The sequence below is a fragment of the Lepeophtheirus salmonis genome, chromosome 8, assembly GCF_016086655.4.
Source record: "Lepeophtheirus salmonis chromosome 8, UVic_Lsal_1.4, whole genome shotgun sequence".
NCBI lineage: Eukaryota > Metazoa > Arthropoda > Copepoda > Siphonostomatoida > Caligidae > Lepeophtheirus > Lepeophtheirus salmonis.
The window spans coordinates 12,523,269-12,547,793 of record NC_052138.2 but is presented as its reverse complement, the minus strand read 5'-3'; the positions used below and the strand labels follow the sequence as shown (position 1 = coordinate 12,547,793).

Below are 24,525 nucleotides of genomic sequence, written 5' to 3'. Positions count from 1 at the left end.
ACACGAAATTTAGTTAAAACATGACAGATTGAGACACTACGAATTCTCAATAAATAATCTTAGAAATAAATAGTGTTTATCCGTATATTTTTACCATAGGTATACTTTTTCTTTCTTAAATATGTTGCGATTTGCAGGAACTAGTCCGTTTCAACTTATTCCTAAGCTATTCATTAAATTCAAAATAAAAATAACTCACTGAATACTTAATCAAATAATTACAGTCAACTCTAAAAATTTATAAATAATGATTAACAAAACATTAATTTATTTGTTTCAGAAACAGTAGGGAAATTAATGAATATGGAAAAAACTACTCTCAGCCATTAAAATATGTCACAAATCAGGATTGTGTGTACCCCTTGGTCTATCTGCAAGGGGAGGACTGAAGACTGAGACTGTCAAACTCCTACGGACGTCCTCCTGACTCACTACCCTCAAAGAGCCGTAGCAATACAGTACGAAGAGCTTTGTTACAAAAACTCCCACTTACTTGAGTGTCAACAAGCCCTACTCCTCCCCCTCCTCAATTTATTAAAAGACCACTCTCATGAAGTAATTAAAAAACAAACATGGATCTAAAAATACATTTATTCATACGACTTGTAGTGGAGAAGGTTACTAGTTTATTTAATATACACTAAAGTTTCTCATTGAGAAGGAAACATTTTTTTAAAAATTCCATGAACCCGGGAAATATGGGGAAGCCGTTTGTAAATAATAAATACAGTGATAATTAGGCATTTATTTATACTTTTTTTGAAAAATGAATAAATTTTTGACTAGTCCTGTCGATTTATTCCCAATTCTCCTTTTCTTCATTTTCACTAAACTTGGATTTGTGAGCGATTGCTCAATTTCTCAAAAATTTGCTCATTTTTCTTTTTTTTTTGTGTATAGAACATTTCATTTTTATTAACTAATATAAAATAATATAGAAAATTTGGATTCTAGTTAGATTACATCACAGCTGTTGAAGATTTTTTTATTGCATTTATAGAGAGAAAATCCACCTCCAAAAATCTTCCTTCATTAAGCTCTCTTTTAGACGTAAAACTTTATATATGATACAATTAGGGCTATGAATACATGATCGGATGTGCAAGGGACCCAGATTCTGACAACATCCAGTTTGAGGAAAGGGTAATTTTGGGACTCATTTTTCAAAATTTTCGGTTTTTGCTTATTTCAGATCAAAAAATTGCTCAAAAATCCTATGTCTAATTATCACCAACACACACATGTGCACGTTTCTTTTTTAGATTCCACGAGGCACAACTATATTTAAATTTCGAAACCCGATCCGACCTGTAATAAAAAAAAATGTCAGTGATGAAAGAGCTATTTTTTGGTGGAGCTTAGAGTCATAGACGTGCCGTAAGGGACATCAGAAACCTGACGTGAAGTCCCTGGCGTCGGTCTTGAAATGATGTCGGCACCATTTTAAAAAGGGAAGGAATAAAAAAGATAGGAAAAGCGATAATGATAGAAATTTGCATTGGCATCAAGGTAGACATTAAAAGTAGAGATCACATGACATGAATTTTCTTAAGAAATAACATCACAATGACTGTCGGTTGATAGAAAGTTTATTTTTAACCAAACTGATATATATATTGTCGGGCTTAAAATAGACTGTGACGTGCCTAATGCCAGAGCTCCGGCACGTCTATGCTTAGGGTTGTTGTATAGGTAGTTGTGAAATACACAACCCGGCCCGTTGGCTTAAAGTCAACCATATATGCATATATGATAATAATGATTAAATGAATCATTTTAATGAATTCAATAAATGTAGGATTTCCCTGTAAAGGGTTTAAACACCGATACATCCCGGGAAAATGAGATACTATGAAAGAAACCCTAATATATACACTATACATATGTGTATCTAAGCCATTAAATTAATGATCAATGTCCAATTGTTGACATTTGGATCTAGAATGGATCAAATTTCAACTACCTTACCCTTGTTGTTTATCATATTATATCCTTTTTGTTCGTTGATCATGTTTACAAATGTGTGGGGATAACATAAAAGCAAGCTGGGATTTTTTGATGAAACAGAGAAAAAGGTATTATAAGTTTTTTACATTAATAAAAAACCCAAGAAGATTTTTTCAAAAGTCAAATATAATATTAAACTACTGAAAAACTATCCAACAACTTATTAATATGATTGATATTTCTTAAAAATTTTACATTAACATATTATATACAAATTCAGTCAATTTAATCGTGCGGTATTTGAACTTTAAATCAAAATTTAATATCATCAATATCAGTTGGTGAGGCATTATCTTACCAAGCTAATCCCTTTCTTATTTTTGTAATTCTCAGAATGTGAATACTTATTCACTCTTCTTTAATAATAATTGTCATGTCGTGACGAATCAGTATCTTTTATGATCAGTGTTATGAAATATTCGATTTTTATCAGGTTCAGTTAACCTTAAAAACCGTGTCTCTTAAGGACTTTATCACTTTTTTGAATTAATATAAATTATAGTTCTCATATAAACAGATATGTTTATCATACTGTCGCAATATTGAAAAAAAAAGTATCCCAGCTTGCTTTTATGTTATCGCAACACATATATCAACAGTTTAGTCTTGGTTTTTGGAGTTTTTTGAAAAAAAATAAAATCACAATAAATCATAAATTCATAGATATTCTCAAAAAAGTAAATTTTATGGAATTTTTTAAAAATTCATAGCTGTTCACAAAAAAGCACTTAACCTTTTAAAAACAAATATAACATTTAAAATAAAATAAAATAACATTCAATAATTAGATAAGTAAAAAGTTTTTCTTTTCTTCATTCTTTTCCTAAAATAATTATTTCATATGAGGCGCATGAACAAAAATCAAACGTCAGTGGGAATGGGATGACAGTCAGAAGAATTAAATTTAAGACGGAAAATATGATTTTAATATTCTCAATAAAAAATCCTAACATCGGCTCTGTTCTTAATTATTAGTTGCAATTGTACAATATATTTATACTAGTTACAAACCGAACGCCGAAAATATCTAATATATTCGTCTGAATGAAATGATAAATCAATCAACTTCATCTTATAAATGAAGGTAGAATTTAATAGTATTAGATTTAAAGCAAAACATTCACATTCGACGAAAGAACAGAGATCTTTCTCAATAGCTTTACATACATGGATCGCTGTAAGGCATCAAATGTAGATTATTTTAAAATGATTATATAAATATAGATTCGACAGTTTTCAAAAACAATTTTCTTCCCTGTTATTTTCATCTATTGTTGACGTGCTTGGGCGTCCAGAGCGAAGCTTACTTTTGGCATCTTCCCGGCCATCTTGGAAGAGTTTGTACAACTTGTAACATTTTTTTACTAAGAATAGTTTTGTTGTATACCATTGTCTAAATTTCAAGTGTTTTGGAGCACTTACTTTCATTTTTACACAAAATTTGATGTAAATTCTTTGATTAATTTTTTCAATAGCAAAAAATCGACGAACAATTAGAATACTTCTAACTTTTATGCCTCTCAGGAACAAACAAAACATATATTATATAGCTGAAACAGTAAATATATGTTCGTGGCGAGTGTACTAACATAAAAAAAAATAAAAAAATCGAGTACACCAAATGAACTTTGCCCGCAAAATTTGAAAAGTAATCTTACTTTTTGAACACACCTCGTATTTTTTATTTATTTCGTCCAGCAGTGATAAATGAAGTCTATAAAGGTCAACTTATTCTATAAAATATAAAAACTATCGTTCTTAATAATAGTGACGCATTTATGATACAAATACTAAAATATAGTCGACACAAACATAAAAACGTGGGAGTGCAGAGGAAAAAAAAGAAGAAAAAAGTGCCACACAAAAAAAACAACGCTTGAGGTCACCCTCACTTCCCTGGTGAAACCCAAAAGGTATTTCTTTCCAAAGAATAATAGATTTGTAATATAAACTAAGTTTAAAAATGTAAATCTTTGGTTTTATAGTAGGTTTTTGAGTGGAGAGTCTCGTTTTGTGGAACAGATAGTTTTTATTTAGTTTCCATATTGGGGGAGATAGGTTAATCTTATTGCTTAAAATTCGGTATAGTGTGATTGTATCTATAATTGCACGTCTATGAGACAAGGTTATGAGGACAAGTCTTTTGATTTTGCATTTATAGTTCTCGTTATCTCCCAATGAAGGAAAAAACGACACAAACCTGGAGTACACCTTTTCCAACGAATCAATAAATTAGTTTCTTGAAGGATTCCAAATCTCAGATCCGTACATTAAAATCGGGAGGCCATAATGTTTATATAGTTTTACCATAAACAAAGGGTCACGAGTTTTGAAGTTTCTTTTAATAATTCCCATGTTACGATTGGCCTTCTTTATGTATTGAATATGCCTCTTAAATTTCAAATTACGAAATATATAGATTCGTAAGTCCAACTAATAATCTAATATCTTAAGATTTGGGTGTATAAACTCTTTTCTGGAGAAAGGAATTTATTAAAATTTATATTTACATTCCAGTTAATAAATCTGGTATAGACATCGTTGACAAACTTTAAAACAGAACGTATAATTTTCGAATAACTCGCGTATAAGAATGTATCTTCTGAAAAATTATCTACTAAGTCGTTAATGTAAATGTCAAAGAGCGTGGGTCCAAGTACACTATCTTGTGGAACAGATAAAGTAACGTCCCTAGGCTCAGAAACAGTGGAATTGATCACTGCACTCTGTATCCTATTAGTCAGTCAGGAACTAAGCCACTGTAACAACCGACCCTTTATACCAATGTTAGACAATTTAAAAATAAGTTCCCCATGAGGAACTTTGTCGAATGCTTTGCTGAAATCAAAGTATATAACAACATAGTTATGACGACTGACGATCACATCCCAGAAAGAAATTAGATTCGAGAAACACGACATATTAGGACAGAATCCGTGTTGCCGACTAGAAATAAGTATATTACTCTCAAGGAATTATTGTAGCTTCCAGTGAACGATCCGCTCCATTATTTTACCAACATGGCTTGCAAGTTCTGTAATTAGAAGGATCAAGAGAATATCCCTTCTTAAAGATGGGAACTACATTGGCTATTTTCCAGTCATTTGGTACATATCCACATTGAAAAGAAAGATTAAAGAGTATAGATAGAGGGAAGGCAACAACGTTAACAACTCTTTTTAAGAAGAAGGAGTTAATTCTGTCAATAGAACCCGCATGTACTCGATTCAATTTGGGTTGATAGACTCATGCATAGTACGTGTTAAAACAAGAAGCTATGCCAACATCATCTAAGATGAGCAGACTTTGAATTTCATTTCCTATACTTCATTATTTCGTATCGAACCATTTCCGTTGTTACCAGAATCTCTCTCTTTTTTTATATATATATGAGTGAAGAGGTTTCATATTAGAGTGAGAAAGTTTTGAAAGTAGCCCAAATTCATTTTTGATCGTATTTTGTCGAATAAGTTGGACAACATTCTTCTCATATTTTTTGTAGCAAAGTAGATTTTCTCGACATGGAAACCGTCTGAAATGATCTCAAGAACGTCGTTTTAAAGAGACAAGTCGTTTAATTTTCTTTTCACTTTTATCGTGATTAATCTTATGCACTCGCCACGGGATATCATTACTAACAAGCTCAGTACACGTAAATCTTATTAGTGTCCAGACAGTATCAACATTGTTTGGGTGGTGCAAATATGTAAATTTTGCAAACTAGTCAATTGTGCAAAGTCTTTTGCGAATTTTACGGGGAAAAAAATATTTTAAGAATCTTTTATCTAATTTCTACCAAAATTCCATGGCTCACATCTTAAAAACAATTAAAAAAAATAAGAATCCCTCCTAATGTAGATATTTTTTTATATAATATGTAGCCCATCTACACAAAAGCAAGCTAGAATGAATTTTCTACAATTTTATTCTTCGAAGAATTACCATCAATTTACTTTGGAGGCGCCCCAAAGGGCACTTAGAATCACCAAAATTAATCGTTACAGTAAAATAATAAGAAACTGATCGGTTTTATTTCAAGAGGGCCATATCAGGGCCAATATAAGTCTCTTAAATCAAATAAATGTTCTAAACTTAAGCTAAACTTCTTGAAATTCTTAACTCATCCCACAACTTTGAATACAAAGCCTATAACTGACTTAAATATGCCCATGAAATATTGGGATGTAGTTTATGTACATATATACGAAGTAAACAATACATTAGGATTTTCTCCTTAAATTAAAATCTTTATTCAAGATCGTTTTTATGTTGACGCACCACATATCTACTATACCTTTGTAATATACATTGTATTTAAATACAAAATGTACACCTTTTATTTCCTTTCAAACTTTGGTAGCCCTTCATGTTAACTTCTCTTTTTAAAGCCAATTTAATTTAATTACAATAAGTATGCAGGTATTTAATGAATAGACTATTATAGTACCTACAAAAGAACTGAGGGGAAAAAAGTGGACATTCGGCAAAAGAAGAACATATTTTTTCCTTCTCTTTCCTGATTGGCTTAAAATTGTAAATTGCAATATATTCTTTTTTGAAAGTTAAAAGCTCTACTTAGTGGTCACAATACCTAATGAAGTTATTAAGTATCGTTAGTCAATATTTGCTATATTTTTCGGTATTAGGTACTTTTACCTTAAACAATATCGCCTTAAAGCCATTTTGCCTCAAGGATATTTCACCTTCAAATATAAATAAATATTGATGGAAGTATGCCTAAAATTTCAATACATACATACTATCAAAATTTAACTTTGAAATGAGTTCGAACCAGAGAGAAAATCAATATTAAAATTAGTATAATAAATAAAATAAAAACGATTCGAAGGAAGAAGTGCTAATCACAATCCTGTTATTAATTACCATTAAACAGGATGGATTATTCATTGAAGGAAAGATTTATGGATTGACAAAAAGCCTGTACGAGGAAAGAGCATAATTCCATCATTAATTCAACATAAAACAAGTATTTAATGCATTTTATAGTAATACACATTATATATTTTGATTAAAAAAATACAAAGGGAACATCTTTTTCCACGGAAAATAAACAATAACGACGTAAAAACCTCATTTATATATATTTTAGGGTTAAATATCCTTGAGGAAAAATTGATTTAAGGCGAAATAATTTAATACAAAATGTTCTGAAGCAAAATAATTTAAGGCAAAAGTACTGGGCACCATATTTTTTTTATAAAAGCCATATGTACTACTGCTGTGTATTGTAAAAATCAATCAGGTAGAGATAAAAATTCTTCACACTTCTCATTCCTAAACATGTTTATCTTTATAAAATACATAAACAAAAATAAGTTGTGGATCTATGTCATCAAACGTGTACATTAGACTCAAACCAAACTGATTAATTATCTCATTTAATTATAATTCTTATTTCCTAATAATATTGTTTAAAACTGTCATTTTAAAGACTTCCATTAACTTAAATATTTAAAGAATAAAGTCTATTCTTTTAGAACTTTGAATTTATTTAAAAAAATTAACATTGTAAGTGAATTCTTATAAAAAAAACTAAAACTAAATATTACCTATTATTTTATTTTAAAACAACAATTTGAAGTAATGAATCAAGAAATATCAAATACTTCTCAGCTACTTTTTGAATTCAAAAAATAATATCTCACCCAAAACTTAATTGACAAACTTCATTAAACTCTTTATTCCACCACAAATAGTTATATATATATTTTTTTTTTTGGGGGGGGTGCAAAAATCGTAAAAGTTGGTCCTGATGAACTCTTGGCTGATCTTGGACGTGTGGCGGGTGGAAGAGTCCTGTTCTCAGGGACGTTTCCTTTCTCTCACGGAAGCACAGTGGGGCTCAAGGACTCCACATACATAGTAGAATTGACCTTTTCTCCCTTCTTGAAGAAGAATGACCTTCCCTGTGCTGGTGATGACGCCCAAGACCATGATGGACCTGGAGTTCTTGGACTTATACACATAAGGGACATTGTTCTTGGACCTGGAGAGTCATCTGTCATTTTGAGAATTCCTTTTGCGTTCAATAGTATATATTTTCTCATCAGAGAAAAGGATGGTGTGACCTGCATTGGACGTCTTGAGCCTATAGAGCAAAGTCTTCCAGTGGGCCAACCTGACCACCATCTGTTTCTCATTCAACAGATGATATTAACTACAAGACTGCAACCTCTTAATTGAGACCCTCAAATGTGAACTCAGTGCAAGGATACCAGTCTTATTATCAATTGAATTTTGTCTGTATTTATTTTGGCAACCCTGTATATTATAAGATAATTATTTTATATTATTATTATTGTTAGTTTGTTAGAAAAAAAAAATAAAAGCTGTCGTATTGAATTTTTATATTAACAATTCTTGTACCTACCGAAGTCCACCACACTTTTACAAACTTTATTTATTTACATGAGAATACTTCATGAACAAAATGCCTTAAGTGAATCCCATCATTCTCAATTTATGTTACCATAAAAGTTATACATACATTTGCACTGTGTGGAAATTAAAAATTTACACAGGCATAAAATTCAAAATAGAAAAGTAGTTAATGTATATAGTATATATAAAATATCAGCTCTTTGTAAAAAATTTATTATTTTACTTCGAGTTTAGAATGAAATCAGAGTGGGACACAAGACTCAAGGTGTCCGATTGATTTAATTGGTGCGGTTTTTCTCCAACTGAGATTTCAAAGCGAATTAGAGTTGCCATTGTCGTGTATTACGATTAAGTCGTGTCCCTCCCTCTCAATGCCTTTAGTATCTTAAGCCGTTTAAGATGTACATACCGAGTCGTCTATTAAAATCTTAACACTTTGAATTTTATACTTCAGCAAGATATAGTTTATTAACTAAAAATAGACTTTCGAAAAGATAATGTTTTAAATAGATGTGTGTATGAGCTCTCTTAATCATTAAATATCCACCCTTAGTGGCAATAATGGCTACCAGGCGGTGACAGAAGGCCTGGACCCTGCCGCAAATGCATTCCCCTGTGCTGGCTGACAGTGGCTTTGAGGGCCTCGGTGTTTGGATGACAGAACCTTCAGACATTCCTTTGATATGCAACCAAAAGGTGTAGTCGAGGGAATTTTCATCAAGGCTGTTCAAAAAAGAATCAAATTATTCATTCAAAGGGTTTTGTAACGAAGGAGATGTCTTTTTTTCATTGCTGGTGTCAAAAGTGGCCTCTCTAGTCTAACAAGGTTCTTTTCACACACTTTATTTATAGTTCTCTCCATAGTCTGGTTTGAAACTCCGAAATTTCTTGCTAGGGCCCTCATGGACTTGAGTGGATTGTCTTTGAATGTTTTCTTTAACCCATCCGGGTCCGGTTTGACTTTTTTTGACAGAACCTTTCTTCTTTTCCAACGTTTGGACTTACTGACGGCGTAGAAAGTGGTCCTGAAGACGCCCAACAACTCAGGGTGCGCGAATGGAAATTCGCCGAGCACGTTGAAGTGTCATTTTCTCGACTGATACGTAAGTTTGAGAGCTCTGGTTTGATTTGTTTTGTAACTAATTGTTTATGATTTAATAAATCCAATTGTAAATTAATTTCAATCCCTCAATCTTCATTTATTATTGAATTAGTATGTGTTCAGATTTCAATGGACTACCCGATATTAAGAATGTAGAATGACTATCTGAATGAAGCGTTATATATAGTTAAGTAAATCTTGTAAATTTTGTAGCCAGCAATTTTTTTTGTGGAATTGGTAATCTGAAGAATGAATTTTCTATTACTTAGTAGTTGTCATTATTCTTTAATTCCTGCGTAGTGAATATCTTTTTCTATTAATTGAATTATATTCAAAGCCTATTTGAACCCTTGTGTGTGCTCATAAAAGACAGAGAGTGAACTTGAGGATTTTTTTGTGGAATTATAATTGTAAGTCCTTGTTGGACTCAGAGTAGAAATGAGGATCAATATCCGAGTAATTCTTGCCAACATCCTTGTTTATTTCCTTCTCTCCTTCCTCCCTTGTTACAGCTGATTGTAGCCTGATCTAATGTAACGTCATGAGCGTTATTCTTTCTCTCTTCCAAAACACTCTTCAAATCGTCAGGCTTACCATGATTATTTTAAATTTTTTTAACATGCCCATAATACACACAATTTTCATCACTAGTTATACCTATACTCGTACCAAGTTTCTTACTCACATTTCTCTCTCTCTCAATATGGTTTTGTTTCCCATTTAATATGCATTATCACTCTACTTCTTTAACAATGATGATGAGGATATGATCAGGACAACGTGACCTCCCTGCTGTGATATCGTCGGTGAAGCTAGCCCTACTGCATGCGGGTAGCCCTTTTCGTCGACATGCAGAATCTTACACTGTCTTCGAAGGATTGAACAGTATTGCTTGTAAAAAGGACGAAATGGGCATGATATCCTTGTCAAATCCCTGTGGTTTTAATCAACAAGACTCTCTATTTACCCATCTACCTACTCAGCCGTCCACCCTGTGGTCTGGCTAATGGAATTAAAATAGCAAGACCTGTGGGTTCTTAAATGAAACTGCGCACCATTAGTCATAATGATATATTGAAGAACATGAGAATTGAGAATATATAAAGTGTGCGAGGTAGAAACGTGGACTTGAATATTGATTACTTTAGGTTTAGTATTTTAAAATACTAGGCTGCATTATTAAAAGTAAGGACTATTCCCGTTAATCAAAAATAAAATTTCAAAACCAACAGTTGACACAACTAAAAAAGTTTCTTATACCCTCTCAAAATGACACACCCTAATGTACATAGATACACATCAATTAGATGATTGTAATTAATTACCTTGTTATCATTACATAATGTACATACGAGTATATATGCTAATCCATTATTGAGATGGCTCATTAGTCTAGAATTCATAATCAAGAGTGAATGTGGATTTCTATTTACATAAGTCAACAAATTCTAATATTTTTTTTTTGCATACTTTTATTGATATGCGTTGGTTCCAAAATTTCTCATTTCACGGGTACAAATTTTTTTAATTAAGGGGATCTTGTTAGTAAATAATAAATACTGTGATTTTTTATAATTTCTTTGATACTTAAAGAAGAAATAATAAACATTAAGTTAGACGTATCTACAGTGTGTGAGGTAAAATCGTATACATTTTCATAATGAACAAATAGGCTAAGATTGATGCTTTTTCACAAACTTCTTTATTGATATTTATGTTGAACTTTGGCTGCAGCCATGGCCTCCAACCTGGACCCAAAGGCACCGCAGCACTTTTATAAGAAGGCCTCGAACATGACCGCTGCTGCTTAACGGAGGCCTGAAGATCATTCCAATTTAGGTGAGTGGTAGAGAAGGTTCTTTTAACGACTACACCCCAAATGCCATAGTTGGGAGGAGGGGGAAGAGGATGGCCAAACCGATGTTAATGCATTAATTAAGTCAACAGTTTCATTACTTACTTGACCCATTTGACCTCAGTGGCATTTGAACTCAGTTGTTGATGTCGTCGTACATAAGAGGCCTTTTCCAAATCATTCAAATCCATCCTCACAGTCTAATCAATGGCAATGAGAGCCTTGGCATGCTGCCTCATCGACTTGGTCGGACTTTTGGTGATAGCAGTGTCGACGTCCTCCATTATCCCAATATTAGGGCGTCTATTGCTGGCAGGAGACCTCTCGAGGCGCATATCTGAAGCTACCATGTTTTTAATCTTGTAAACAAGGCTCCGAGAGAACTCTACGACTTTCATGATCTCCTCAGCACTCACTTGGACGTGGAGCAAATCAGATACCCTTTGCTTTTTGCCTTCATACTGACAACTGTTAATTCTAGAAATTTATTGTTCATTAACTGGAATAGTCCCTACTTTAATAACACAGCCTAGGCCTAGTATTTTAAAATATTGACCCTAAGGTAATCCAGATTGATTTAAAATCAATTCCACAATTTCACCTCGCTCACTGTAGATTAAATTAAAATTTATTCGCTACCAAGAAAAGTACAACAGCACTGGAATGTCGGTTTGTTTTGTTGATAAAGTGCTTTGTAATTCAATCAATATTAAATACCCCAATTGATGCTAACAAAAAATTAATATTGAACAAACAAACTACTAAATCAGTAAAGGTACAAAAAATGGCATTAAATTTATTCATGCTAACAGGAAAAAACGAGATATCAATTTTTTTGCTGCATAATTTTTCAATATAGGGTTTCAAAACATTTAGAAACAAAGGTAACCAATAAATATGAATTAATGTGAAAAATATTTTACACAGTAAAGTTTTCTATGAAGGGAACGACATATAAGGGTTAGACGGGTCAAGTAAAAAAATGTTTTTCAAGGGCCACCCTATTATACTTATTACACAAAATAATTCATTCATTCATTAAAGTAAAATGAATATATAACAAATTGTTCATGTGAACTCATGTATAAATTTGTTTTTGTAGCAATTCATATACATTCTAGTTACAACAGGGGGGGGGGATTACGGTCATCTTTTAAAAGATACGCATTTAGTGGCTTATGATATGTACAGTATGTCCAAAAGTTGATGGTTGTATTAAAAATATCCGTTTCATAGTTAAAATTTTTTTTTTTTTTTTTGGTCGGAATAAAATGAAATTTGTCTGATACAATCATTAGGCAATATTTAATTTTTCTGATGCAATAATTTTCGATGATTGCATCATACATCAGTATAAAAGAGCTCAGAAAAATCACAGGATGTTAGTTGAAATTCAATATCTGAAATGGTGAGAGAGCAGTCTTTGGAGACAAGGGCCAAGGCTGTTGGCAAGATAGAGGGGTGATCAAGCCAGAAAGACGTTGTTCAAAGGTTACAGATTCCTTTCAGGACCATTGAGAATTGGTGTAAGAAAAGGAAGGATGGAAAAACCATTGCAAATCAGAAGGGTGGAGGAAGGAAGAAAAAAATTAGCCCTGTTCCCAAACTGGTGATTTCAAAATCTTTTACCAAAAAGAGGCAATCCACAAGGAAACTTACAGCAAGATTGACTTCAAAGGGATATCCAATATCCAAGTAATCTGTCCACAAACTACCTGAGACATTATTTGAATGCTTTGCCATACAAACCTCGTCTGCACCCTAAACTTTCAGAAAACCGAAGGAAGGCCCTGCTTCAATTCTGTCATGAGCGAAACACAGGAATGCAGATGACTGGAAATTTATCGTCTTCAGAGATGAAAGTCCATTTGAGCTATTTCATACCCCAAATCCCCAAACAGATCGGAATTGGGCAAGAGATAAGGGAGATGTGGAACCCACTCCCACTGTAAAATTTCCTCTGAAAATTCAGGTTTAGTCCGTTATCCGCCACCAGGCAGTGTCAGATCTTCACCAGATTCCACGAACTGTGACGGCCGAGTACTACGTAGCGGAGATCCTCAGCAAGTCTCGGATATCAGCTTTGTCTTGTACTGAAGAAACTACACCTCTTTTGAAGAGGAAAAGGTTGTGCCATTTTTCACAGGATGGTGCCCCTACTCATCACTTTAAAAAGGCACAAAGGTGGGGTTCAGACAACTTGGATTCCTGCCAACAATCCTGATTTGTTTCTCATTGAAAATTTGGGAGCCTTGGTCGAGAGGAAACTCAATGAAAATGCGCCAGCAACTTCAAAGGATGAATTAAAAAAACTGGCAAAAGCTTGGGAAAAAATTTATCCAGATACTTTGAATCATCTGTATGATGGAATACCAAAACGCATAAAAAAATATATTAAACTTAAAGATAGTCGTCATATTTGGAAGTAAATAAAGTTTTTCGCCAAAAAAATCCCTTGTTTAGGTTATTTCATGATAATTTTTGGACATAATGTACATAAATAAAAAATACATATCAAGAATATGTTTTCCCGTTAACGGTGTATGTGTTAGTGAGTGCTAAGGTGTTTATATAATAGTTTTACAGTCTGTAGGCAACACGATTATTGATTAAAATGATATATTGATTTATTTTTTAATTAATTGTTAATTAAAGAAACTTCTATTCATCCTTTCCAGTCATATTTTTAAAGAAAATAATTAAAATATCGAAAATACAACATTTTTAGTTCTAAAAACTAATGTTTTTGTGTTTGAATAGAATATATAGTTCTCACTTCCTTTCATACAGCGTGCCGCCGTTCTTTAATAACAAACTTTGAGCGCTTGCAACACCTGCACATCTGTAGGTAGGGCATTTTGGCTGTTTTGGGGCCTGCCAGAAGCGTTTGGTGTCAGTTAATAAAAATGGCAAAGATCAACAAAAAAATCAAGTCAACGTTTTCTTTGCAGTTCATAGATCAGTCTTGCTGTCGCATCCAAGACTCTTTCAGTTCCGTCCTTACTCTCCAGATAAGGACCTTTTTCCAGTTTAACAAGTTTGCAATCTTAAAATTGTCTCGTTTGGTTCTACGATTGTGGAATAAATAATTTGTTCAAGGATGACATTAATTTTAACTGACGGCAAAATTTATGTCTAGGCACCAAAAAAATTTAAAAAAATAACGGCCGCATGCTGAATTTTTTGATTCTTGTTTATTGTTCTCCAAAGACATATTTTAAACAAGAACTAAAGCTCGAACCAAGAAGTGAAACGACAACCACGTGACTATTTATGGTACAAATTATTAGCATCATGATAACAATATTTTTTTCACTGGACTGGAACAAAATTGAATATAGGTAATTCAGTCTTGCATATCAGTACTAAAAATTATAAAATTCGGTCCTTGATGACGTTAGTCAGCATATTTTTTCTTTTTTTAATCAGTTCTTGATTCAAAACATATTTTTATCAAAAATTAATCTTGACAGTGTTAGCTTTCTGGAACCCGTCAGAATTATTTTTCTACAATCAACCAACTCCGAGTTATAAGTCATTACATTTGAGTCTCAATTCATTTGCACGGACCGGTAAAAGGTCATTTCCATTCTTCCTTTATTTTATAAAGAAAAAAATTCTAGTTCGGAAATTTTGAGAGATTACATCATAAGTTAGACAATTTTGTATCTGCGTTACGTTATTGCAAGTATCGGTTCCAATATTAATTTGAAATCATTAGTACCCAGCTACCATTATAGTATCCCTATGACAAACAACCCAAGTATAATTTATTTGCCCGCGAGATACTTATTTTTGTATAGATACTAAGGGTATAATGAGTTACTCAATACCTAACTTATGTGACCTCCATAAATGTAAAGGGAAGAAAAAATGTCACACGCAAATGATTTAGTGAAGTTGTCATCTGTGGTAGCTTCAAATGAACATTTTGTATGATAATTTTTCTGATCTTAGGCAACTAAAAGGGGACAAAAATTGATTACGTGTTCATCGTTTTGTTTTTATAAAAAATGAACGGATGAACTCAAAGAAATAAGCGTCTAAACGTATTTTTTACAAATGAACTGAAAAAGTGTGAACAGATTCTTGCCTGATAATAGTATAGTATGCATAAGTAAATCGTACCGTTTTATTTAGTAAGATTTAAATCAACTTCATCAAGTACATTGTAAATAGTATATGTAGTATTTTTGTTTTATAATATTACTATCAGCATTCATTTATCAAAATGTCCTCCTTCTCTGCAATCACCATGGCCTCAAATCTGGGGCTGAGGGCCTTAAAAACCTGATGACGTAGTCCTTGGACATATGAGCTCACTCCCCCTTAATGGAGGCCTTCAAGTAATCAACATTGTGGTGGGGGACTTTGAAATCCTTGTTCTCCACGAATCCCGATATTCCATAGTCATTAGCAAACAGTCCGGTTATCCAGGGGACCAACAAGTTTGGAGGCCACAAATCCTTGAGTTTTTCCTCACACCAAAGTTGACTTGTTATGACCTTAACACTGTTGCCAACAGTAATCCCCTTTGAGGTAGTTAGGATCCAACCAGGGCTTAACAACCTCTCTCATCCCCTCCTGGTACTCCTTGGTCCAACTCTGAGCTCCTTGAAGTCAAGGAGTCTTTCTGGAGAGGCTTTTGCTGCTATTAATACGTATCATGACCTTAACAGAGCATTTCAAATGCCCCTTACCTCCTTTAGAGAGTGATTGTAACGGAGAACATCGAAGATCTAAATTTTTTCCCCTTCTTCTCTCCATTCTCGAAGTTTGTTGACGTAGTGCAACCAATAATACAGAGTATGAAAGCTGATAAATTTTGAAACAATTTCGTTTTAACATCAGTTAAACATGTGGCATCCTTCGAACCTTGGAGTAATCCGTGATTTTATTATAATTAAGAATCCAACATAGTATTAAAATAATTTATTTGTGTATGTGATTAACATTCCGTTCAGTTATCATAACTTTGTTCAGTTACTTGAATAGAAAAGGTAAAGAAAAATCAATAATTACTCTTTAGCTATTTAAAATGATTGCTATCAACTTGTATCGAATTCAATTCAACAAATCTTAGAAGAAATACCCCTCTTAATTAATGAATAATATACCTCTATATGCTTAAAAGGACAACGAAGTCAGTCAACTGCTCTAAAAACACCGTTTGTTTATCTTTCTGAAGGGTAGAAGGTTGTCAGATCAACATCAAAATATTATATCATCGTTGTCATATGTAGAGAGAGGGGTACCCCCATGAAAGAAAGTGACAACTTCAAGGCCACAAAGAAACATACATTGTATGGGGGTCGCAAAATGTTTGAGTGTCAAAATTTAAATTTGCTTCTAGGAGTACGATTTAAATTTCGCGAACATTTATAGAAAATCTCAAAACCTCCTCAATACATACATTAGTTTTTTATTGAAATATATATTTATCATAGCTCCAAGAACTTCAACACTTTGAAATTCCGACCTTCTTTCAATTCGGAATGAAGACGGTGGACGGCTGTAGGCCATATTAATCTCAGTAAGAACTGTAAAGCTTGTGCAAAACCGTTCACATGAACAGCAGGAGCTTAGATAAGCCCTAAGATTGATCAATCCATAATAATAGCACTTATTAACTTTTTTATTTATTAGAGCCAATACTTGTCATTGGCTGACATTGTCAGGATGCTAACGTGCATAATTCTGTGATGTCACACAGGGCTCGAGGTAATTTAGCCTTAAACCTTTAATATATAAATAAATGATATTTATTGGTCATTTTAGGTTAAAATTGATGTTTAATTGGAATTTTTTAATCAAAATATGTAATGTGTATGACTATAAAACATCATCAATCATTGTTTTCTATTGCAAAAATGATGGAATCATGATAAGGTATCAGTGGAATCGACAGATGCCCAGTACAATCCCAACTTTTGGTCCTTCAAAAAGGTAAATCGATCCCTCGTGACGTCATTAATGTCTAATAGTAGTATATATTTTATTCATCACTGTGCATATCATTATTATAAAAAAAATGCTGTAGAAAATATAATTTACATCTTCCCTCAAAAAGGCATTTTATTTTCCTAAAAAAAATTATATTTATTTAATAAAAATTAAAAGAAATCAAATTAAAAAGAGAAAGTCATAGAATATTTTGAGTTACTCTAAATCGAAAGGTGATTTGAAAACTCTGCGGAGCATTTTTACATGACGCAAACTTAGTTGATTTTGGCCATTTCGGGGGCCTAAACAATCAAGTATTATAACAATAAAAACTTTTTTTTCTATTAAGATAATTATGATCTACTTGCATGTATTCGGATGTCAAAATGGAGCAAACAAATAAAAAGACATTGCCGTCTATCACAAGTCTATCTTTTACAGCCTATCTTTTTTATATATAAGACCCTAATAGATATTAATGTAAATAATTATATTGTTATACAATCGTTTTTTTCATAATGTATGTAAACAATAAATTAACTATTATATTAGAAAGAAAATTATATTTTTCTGAAATTATTCTATCTTTTCGCTAATTGCAATCATTTAACCATTTCATAGGAATTTTTAGTACCTAGATCAGGGGTCGGAAATCCATTGCTTGCGAGCAAAATGTGGCTCTTTTGATCACTGAATCTAGCTTGCAAACAAATCTTTAATAATAAAAAATGTTAACGAAAAAAATAGTGTAACAAGACCGCTGATGGCTGCTATGTTCAATGTGGCACATGGTTATCAAGGGGCTAGATTATATTTTTTAAAAATTGATAGAAAGAAAAGAAATTTACGCAAAAACAGGAATAATTTTTTTAAGAACTATATTGTTCTAAAAAAAAGCTCATTCGGACAAATTATGTAGCAGAGCAAAAGAATTAATATATATATATCATATAAATCTGCGGACGTTCCAGGTCATAGCTCTGATTTCCTATTTGGGATTTAACAGTGAATGCGGCATGCATGTTATGCACTTTATTAATAAGAATTCCGAGACTTATTGTACTTAAAAACTGTTGGCCTAACATAAAATGAGCACATTTACTGTTAAAAATAGTGTATGGCTCTCACAGAAGTATATTTTAAAATGTGTGATGTTCATGGCTCTCTCAGCCAAAACGGGTTCCCATCCCTGCCCACCTAGATGCATGACATAATTAAAACATCACACTTTACCATTGGTATCAAATAGCATTCAATGCAGATATTAAGTAATATATATATATTCTTCTAGCCATTGGATGAATTTTCATAGATACTTCTTTGGGAATTTGTCTATTTTGCTTAGTAAATATATCAGTCGACGCTTTAGGTGGATGATGTAATCTGTGACTTGAGTGAAAGCACTTTATATGGATCACATCATAAAAGGATGACTAATCAATTAAATATAATGAAGAAGAGATAGAGATACATATTTTGAAGTAATCCGCTTACTCAACTGAAAGTAGAAGATCAAGCAATATGCTACTAATACCTTTACATATTGTACCAACCAACCAACCGAATAATTTATTTATGAATCAATAAGGACAGATAAATTATTTTCCATCTATCGTTTACATGGTTATACAACACGTCCTTATCTTCATTGTATCTCGCAACCTGTCCTCCAAAAAGAATAAGAAAAAAAGCACAAAATCAGTTCGTATTTACACAATTCAACTCAACTATGGAATTATTATTCAACTATCTGTAACAACCGGCATTAATCTGTGTTTTTGGCATCAAATAACAAACAGATTTTGCTTTAATAATAATATTGAAGATAACTTCCCTATAAATCATCTGTGTTACTCTCTGTTATTTATGAGCACACTCACACGTTGTTACTCAACACTTAAACATTTTTTTCTCATGAATGACTAAAAAAACAGTTTTATAATTTCTTTTAATATGATTTGATGAGCCAGGAAGTACATAAGCGTGTTGCTTAAAATCATCTATAGTCAGTCATTTTTTTAGCTTTTAAAAAGAGTACTTCCCTTTTTTTTTCTTTTACAGTATAAGATGAATAAAAAATATTTTGAGCGGAGTTCCTATTTTTTTACTTTAAGGTACAGGGCATAGGACCATACCCCCAAGACCAGCCTATAGGAATGACACTGTACATAATGTATGTAAAAGAAGCTTTCATATAGAATCTAGATGAATGTGTCAGCGTGAAATATTTTTTAAAGATTTTTGAATTAAATTTTTTAATCGATGTAAACAAGAAAGAGGTTTGGTGCAAAAATAAACTTGTTTTGGCAGAAAAAAGGTTTTGGTAATATGATCTCACTAGGCAGAACTGAAAATTTTTTCAACATATCGTCCCTATATTATCTTAAATTTCTAAATATGAAATCATAAACCGTCCAGACAAAAAAAAAAAAATAATAATAATAAAAAATAAAGTCTCACAATAGAAGAGTTTTTAAAATGCATTCAAGTTAATTTTTTTAGAACCTTGAAAAAAAAAAGAAGAAGAAGATTGACAAGGAAACCATTTATAATAGCTACGGAACATATTATAATAAGCCATTGAAATTTGTCACTGATACACTTTGAAGAATATGGAATATGGTAGTCCTTAATATTTTTAAATTAGTTTTATGGCACTAAAAACAACAACTTATAAAGAAACTAATAGGGAATAGACGTGTTCATATTATCAAAATATGCATTAATGGGTAAATGCAGTCTATTTAGACCGATCCACCTCTAGTTCTCGTGTATTTGGATGTCATAACAGGAATAATAGACCCTTATTATAGTACGTTGATCAAAAGAAAAATCATTTTTTTAATTCCTATTTGAATTCTTATTATATTTTCAAATATATTTTTTTATTATATTAGTACAAATATTCACAACGTTTGCATTTTTAGTCTGTTTTTGACAGATAAAAAGGGTCTTTTGGTGTGACAAATACATTCTTAGTAAATTCATATGCTAAAAAATTCATCTCCAGACATTTCATTTCCCTTTTGAAAAGGGATATGTAGTGATGTCGTACAGCTTATGTTTCTAAGCTAGTTAGTAGTTTTTGTGTAGCTCAACTATTGAAAAAATGAAGAAAAAGTCCATTTTGAGGAAATTCTTGTTAAAACTTGTAAAATTGTATTTACCTTGTATCACCAAAAATATATAGTGTAGCCAATAAATTAGTTAGTACTTGCGTTTATAAAAACCCCAGGTTTAGCCACAACAGCCATTAATAAATTAAACAAACACTCCATGCAACAGTGAATCCACAATTTAAAAATGATCAGGAGAAAAATTCAGGGATATAATTGTCCAAAAACATGACAAATAAGCTCTTTTACATACTATTATGGTGAAAAAAGTTAGACCTAAGTGGTTTTTGAATGTCAATTTTATAAATTTTCTACTTCATAGAAAAATTTAAAAGATCATTTCGCAAGATATTATCTACAATGTAATGAAATTGAACTTCAACTTACTTGAAACAATCATGAACGATTTCCCTGTCCCGCTCATTATACTTGCCACTCTTATTAATTAAGCAAGCAATCCAAAGTGGCTTATTCGTGTTCTCTTCGAATGAGGGTCCATTAACTAAACTCCTCTTATTTTCTTTTTCCGAATATATTGGAATGGCAATAAAAGATAAAATAGTCCCTAATCCCAAATGTGACTTAAGGCAATGGATTTGTGAAGAGGTTAAGTCTTTTAGAGTCAAAGGATGTCTCAGACTTGTAAACGCTGATGAGGCCTGAAATGAAGGATTAAATCTTGAAATTTATATTTATGATTCAAGTACAGCTTACTTCAAATTGAATACTGGGATTAGGCTCTGATTGACCCACAACGTTGAGCGAATAGAATTCTTCATTTTTTTTAGTGCCTACTAAGTTGACGTCATTTTTACTTTCCGTAGATTGGGGGACAGGAAGAAGGAAAGAAAGACTTGAGGCCGTTTCTTCTTCAAGCTAGAAAGAAAACACTCTATTACATTTAATAGATTAAAAATATCCTATTTTATTACAAAATGATATTTGTACAGGCTGACAGTATTAAATTTCACCTTTGTGATGTATTATTTTTAAATCCTCTATAATAATTATGAACCTAGTTATAAAAAATATGACGTGGGAAGAGCGGTAGACTTTTTGTAATTGGAACCTAAACAGTGTTTTATTGAATTTTTTCGAAATTCAGCTATTCGTTAAAAATATTAAATTTTTTGGAAATTTTTTCCAAAATTCATAGCTGTTCTGACAAAGTTAAATTTCAAAAATCAACAGCTGTTTACAAAACATTAATTTTTTTAATAAAAAAATTTCAAGTATAAATTTTTTCGAAAAAAATTTAAAAACTCTTATTAACTAAAAATAAAACAAAAATATTACTTTTCTTGGAAAAAAATTTCAAAAATCCATAGGTATTGAATTAAATTTCAAATAATAAATTTAATAGTAAGCAGCAAAAGTTCCTTCATTTTTTTCGGGGGGCGGGGGCTAAATCCCCTCCATCCCACCCCTGTGGACGCCCCGGTTAAGTCCTTGTTGGACTTGGACTCTACGTAGAATTGAATTCCTGTGTAAAATCCTATGTAATCGTCTCGCTTTGGGAGATAAAAGTATAAATTTTCGTTAAAAGGCTTCCAATCTTTATATACAATGGCTAAGTGTTGCGCAGTCAAAGGAAAAATGTTCGCTTGTTTCATACTCGATCTGGCAAAAATGACATATACGGTGATTGCCAGTGAAATACTTTGCTCTCACTTCGAGATTACCGGAGAGTATACGATAATTTAGCCACTTCTCCCCATAACATAAGCAAATAATTATCAATAACACCAAAGCACTTCCTGATGGGGTAGTCTATTTTTCTTCTTGCTAAATATTTACTATAAGGAGTGTAAATTTAATTTTCTAAGAGTAGATAGGGTAAAAAAGATAACCGAAGGCGTACTGGTACTACCGGTCTTGGAACTGATAAAAAGTTTCCAAAAGCAGATTTGTACCGTTCAAACACACTTTAATTTATTAGCTCGTGCGAACAAGTTGTTTTCTCTGTGTGGTCGACCCCCTGGTTCTAACCCCCATGTCAAAGATGGAGCTCCTGGTGGGGGATTCCCATCTAAGAGATCTCTCGAAAGATTAAACGATATCTACAGCACCTTAAGATAGCCTTTCCATCCTTTCAAAGTACTCTGACATTCTTTGGAAGACTTTTTTAAGTCCAGAGTGGGGCTCATCCGAGTAACTTCTCTCAAAAAAGTTAGATAAATGACTGTTCCAAAATTGATCTTCTCTCCAGAGTTGGCCAATCCAGTAGGTGTTAAGGGATTTCCACAAGTCATCAAAAAATATGACAGATATGTCCCCATATTTTAGAGAGTTATGGATCCTCCTCGACGATATATATTTTTTCTTGTTTAACCCAAGAGAAGACTTTTCAAACATGGAAACCTGCGCTGCTACATTTTTCTCCTATTGTGGTACCCGTAATAAATGTATTACCTTGAAGACTATATAGGTGTTCCAAGCTCGAACTCTGTCCCATGTATTGAGCTTCAAAGATGAAAAAAAAAGCACAAGTCCACCCAATGTCATAACTAACTTCGTGTAGGTTTTTTCCATGCAATCATCTCCAACCCAGGAATCTAGCAATTTTGTGCTCATTGTAGTGTGGAAGGTTGGCCAAAATATTTCGATTAGGTTGCTGTATTCACTGATAACTTCTGTTTCTTCGACATTCATTTGTAGTCCAGAATATTTTGAAAAGTTATCTAGAAGACTCAGAGTCTTTCTTATTGATTTATTTGTTTGCAAGGGACTGCCACAAAAAATCATTGTCCGGTCGTCTGCATATAAAAGCCACTTCGGACCAAATGCAATTGAGGAAAAATCAACAATGTCACACTCCTTATGAATCTCATGGATTAAGGGGTCTAAGCATTGAATAAAAAATCAAGCAGAGGAGGGATCTCCTTGTCTTGCTCATTTTTTGTTATGAATACTTGCCCTTTCATTTCCATAATGAACTATGGTTTGTGATTTGGCTACGAGAGTGCCAACCATTTTGATGATATAGTCAACAAAATCCTTCTGATATAGAGTTTGAACTATAAATTTATGGTACAGTATTTCGAAAGCCTTGGTAAAATCTACTGTCATTAAGGAAACATTTTTCGTAGATTCTAAAAATGTTTCTAAAGTAAAATGAATGTTGTCTATTAATTTTTCCTTCATAACACCGTATTGCTTCAGATGTATTATTGACTTTAAAACTTTGTTGAGTCGGTTGGCTAAAACGTATGAGTTTTTTTTTATTTTTGTATATACAGTTTTGCATTGTCCGGGGTCGTAAATTATCTGAGTATCTTGGATCCTTATTTTGCTTCGGGATAAGAACAAGACGACTGTTCGATGCAAATTCCGGAAAGTAACCAAGGGAGAGAACTCTTTAATAAAATTGGAGTAAAATAGGAACTAAAGATTAGCATACCTTATAATAAAATTAAAAGGTGAAACCAGAGGGGCATTGGGCCTGATTGCCTTTATCATTTTTGATTATAGCTGTGTTTATCTCATCTTCTGTAAGAAGTTGTTCACACAAGATGCTTTCTTTTTCTGATAGTGCCGGAGAACCCTCTGCTGTGCATCTCCATTCGTCACAGAATTAATTTTTACTTTTACTGTATTTTGCACACGTTTTTGTGTCAGTGCAGTCAAAACAGCTATAAAGTTGAGATTAATATTTCTCGATTGCTTGGCAAATATATTATGGATCATCAGAAATTTCGCCGCTTGGAGTGAAAAGTTTTTTTCTGTTGTTCTTCTTTTTTCCCACCTCTATACATCGAAGACGAACATTGGATAAGTCTTGAATGGAATTAATCTTCAGTTTGATCCTATAAAGAAAATCTGCATCCCTAAACAGTTGGTGGGTCTTATACCTTTTTTCCATTGGACTTTATTCATTCGTTGCGATGTTCTCAAGCTTAGCTAGATCGTGTTGGATTTTTCAGCCTTCAGAGCTCCCTTTCTTCGTAATAGACATTTTATTTTTAAAAACATGATTTCGTCTAAGGAGAATATTTGTACATTTGGAGTTAGGGAATATCTTGTTCTTTCAATAATATCAATTATTTCGTCGTTTATCTCAAGGACATTTAAAAGTGTTGAGTTAAGTTTCCAAATACCTT

The 24,525-nt window shown here is 32.5% G+C and overlaps 1 protein-coding gene across 1 annotated transcript in view; it reads right to left on the bottom strand.

Annotated features, from left to right (window-relative positions):
• LOC121122608 (cGMP-dependent 3',5'-cyclic phosphodiesterase) overlaps positions 1 to 24,525 on the bottom strand; it is a 101,205-nt gene that overhangs the window by 28,293 nt on the left and 48,387 nt on the right. Inside the window, exons 3-4 of the mRNA XM_040717638.2 lie at positions 21,140 to 21,301; positions 20,813 to 21,084 (exon numbers count right to left, since the gene is read on the bottom strand). Coding sequence (XP_040573572.1) covers positions 20,813 to 21,084; positions 21,140 to 21,301 — 434 coding nt within the window. The remainder of the gene's footprint in view (positions 1 to 20,812; positions 21,085 to 21,139; positions 21,302 to 24,525) is intronic.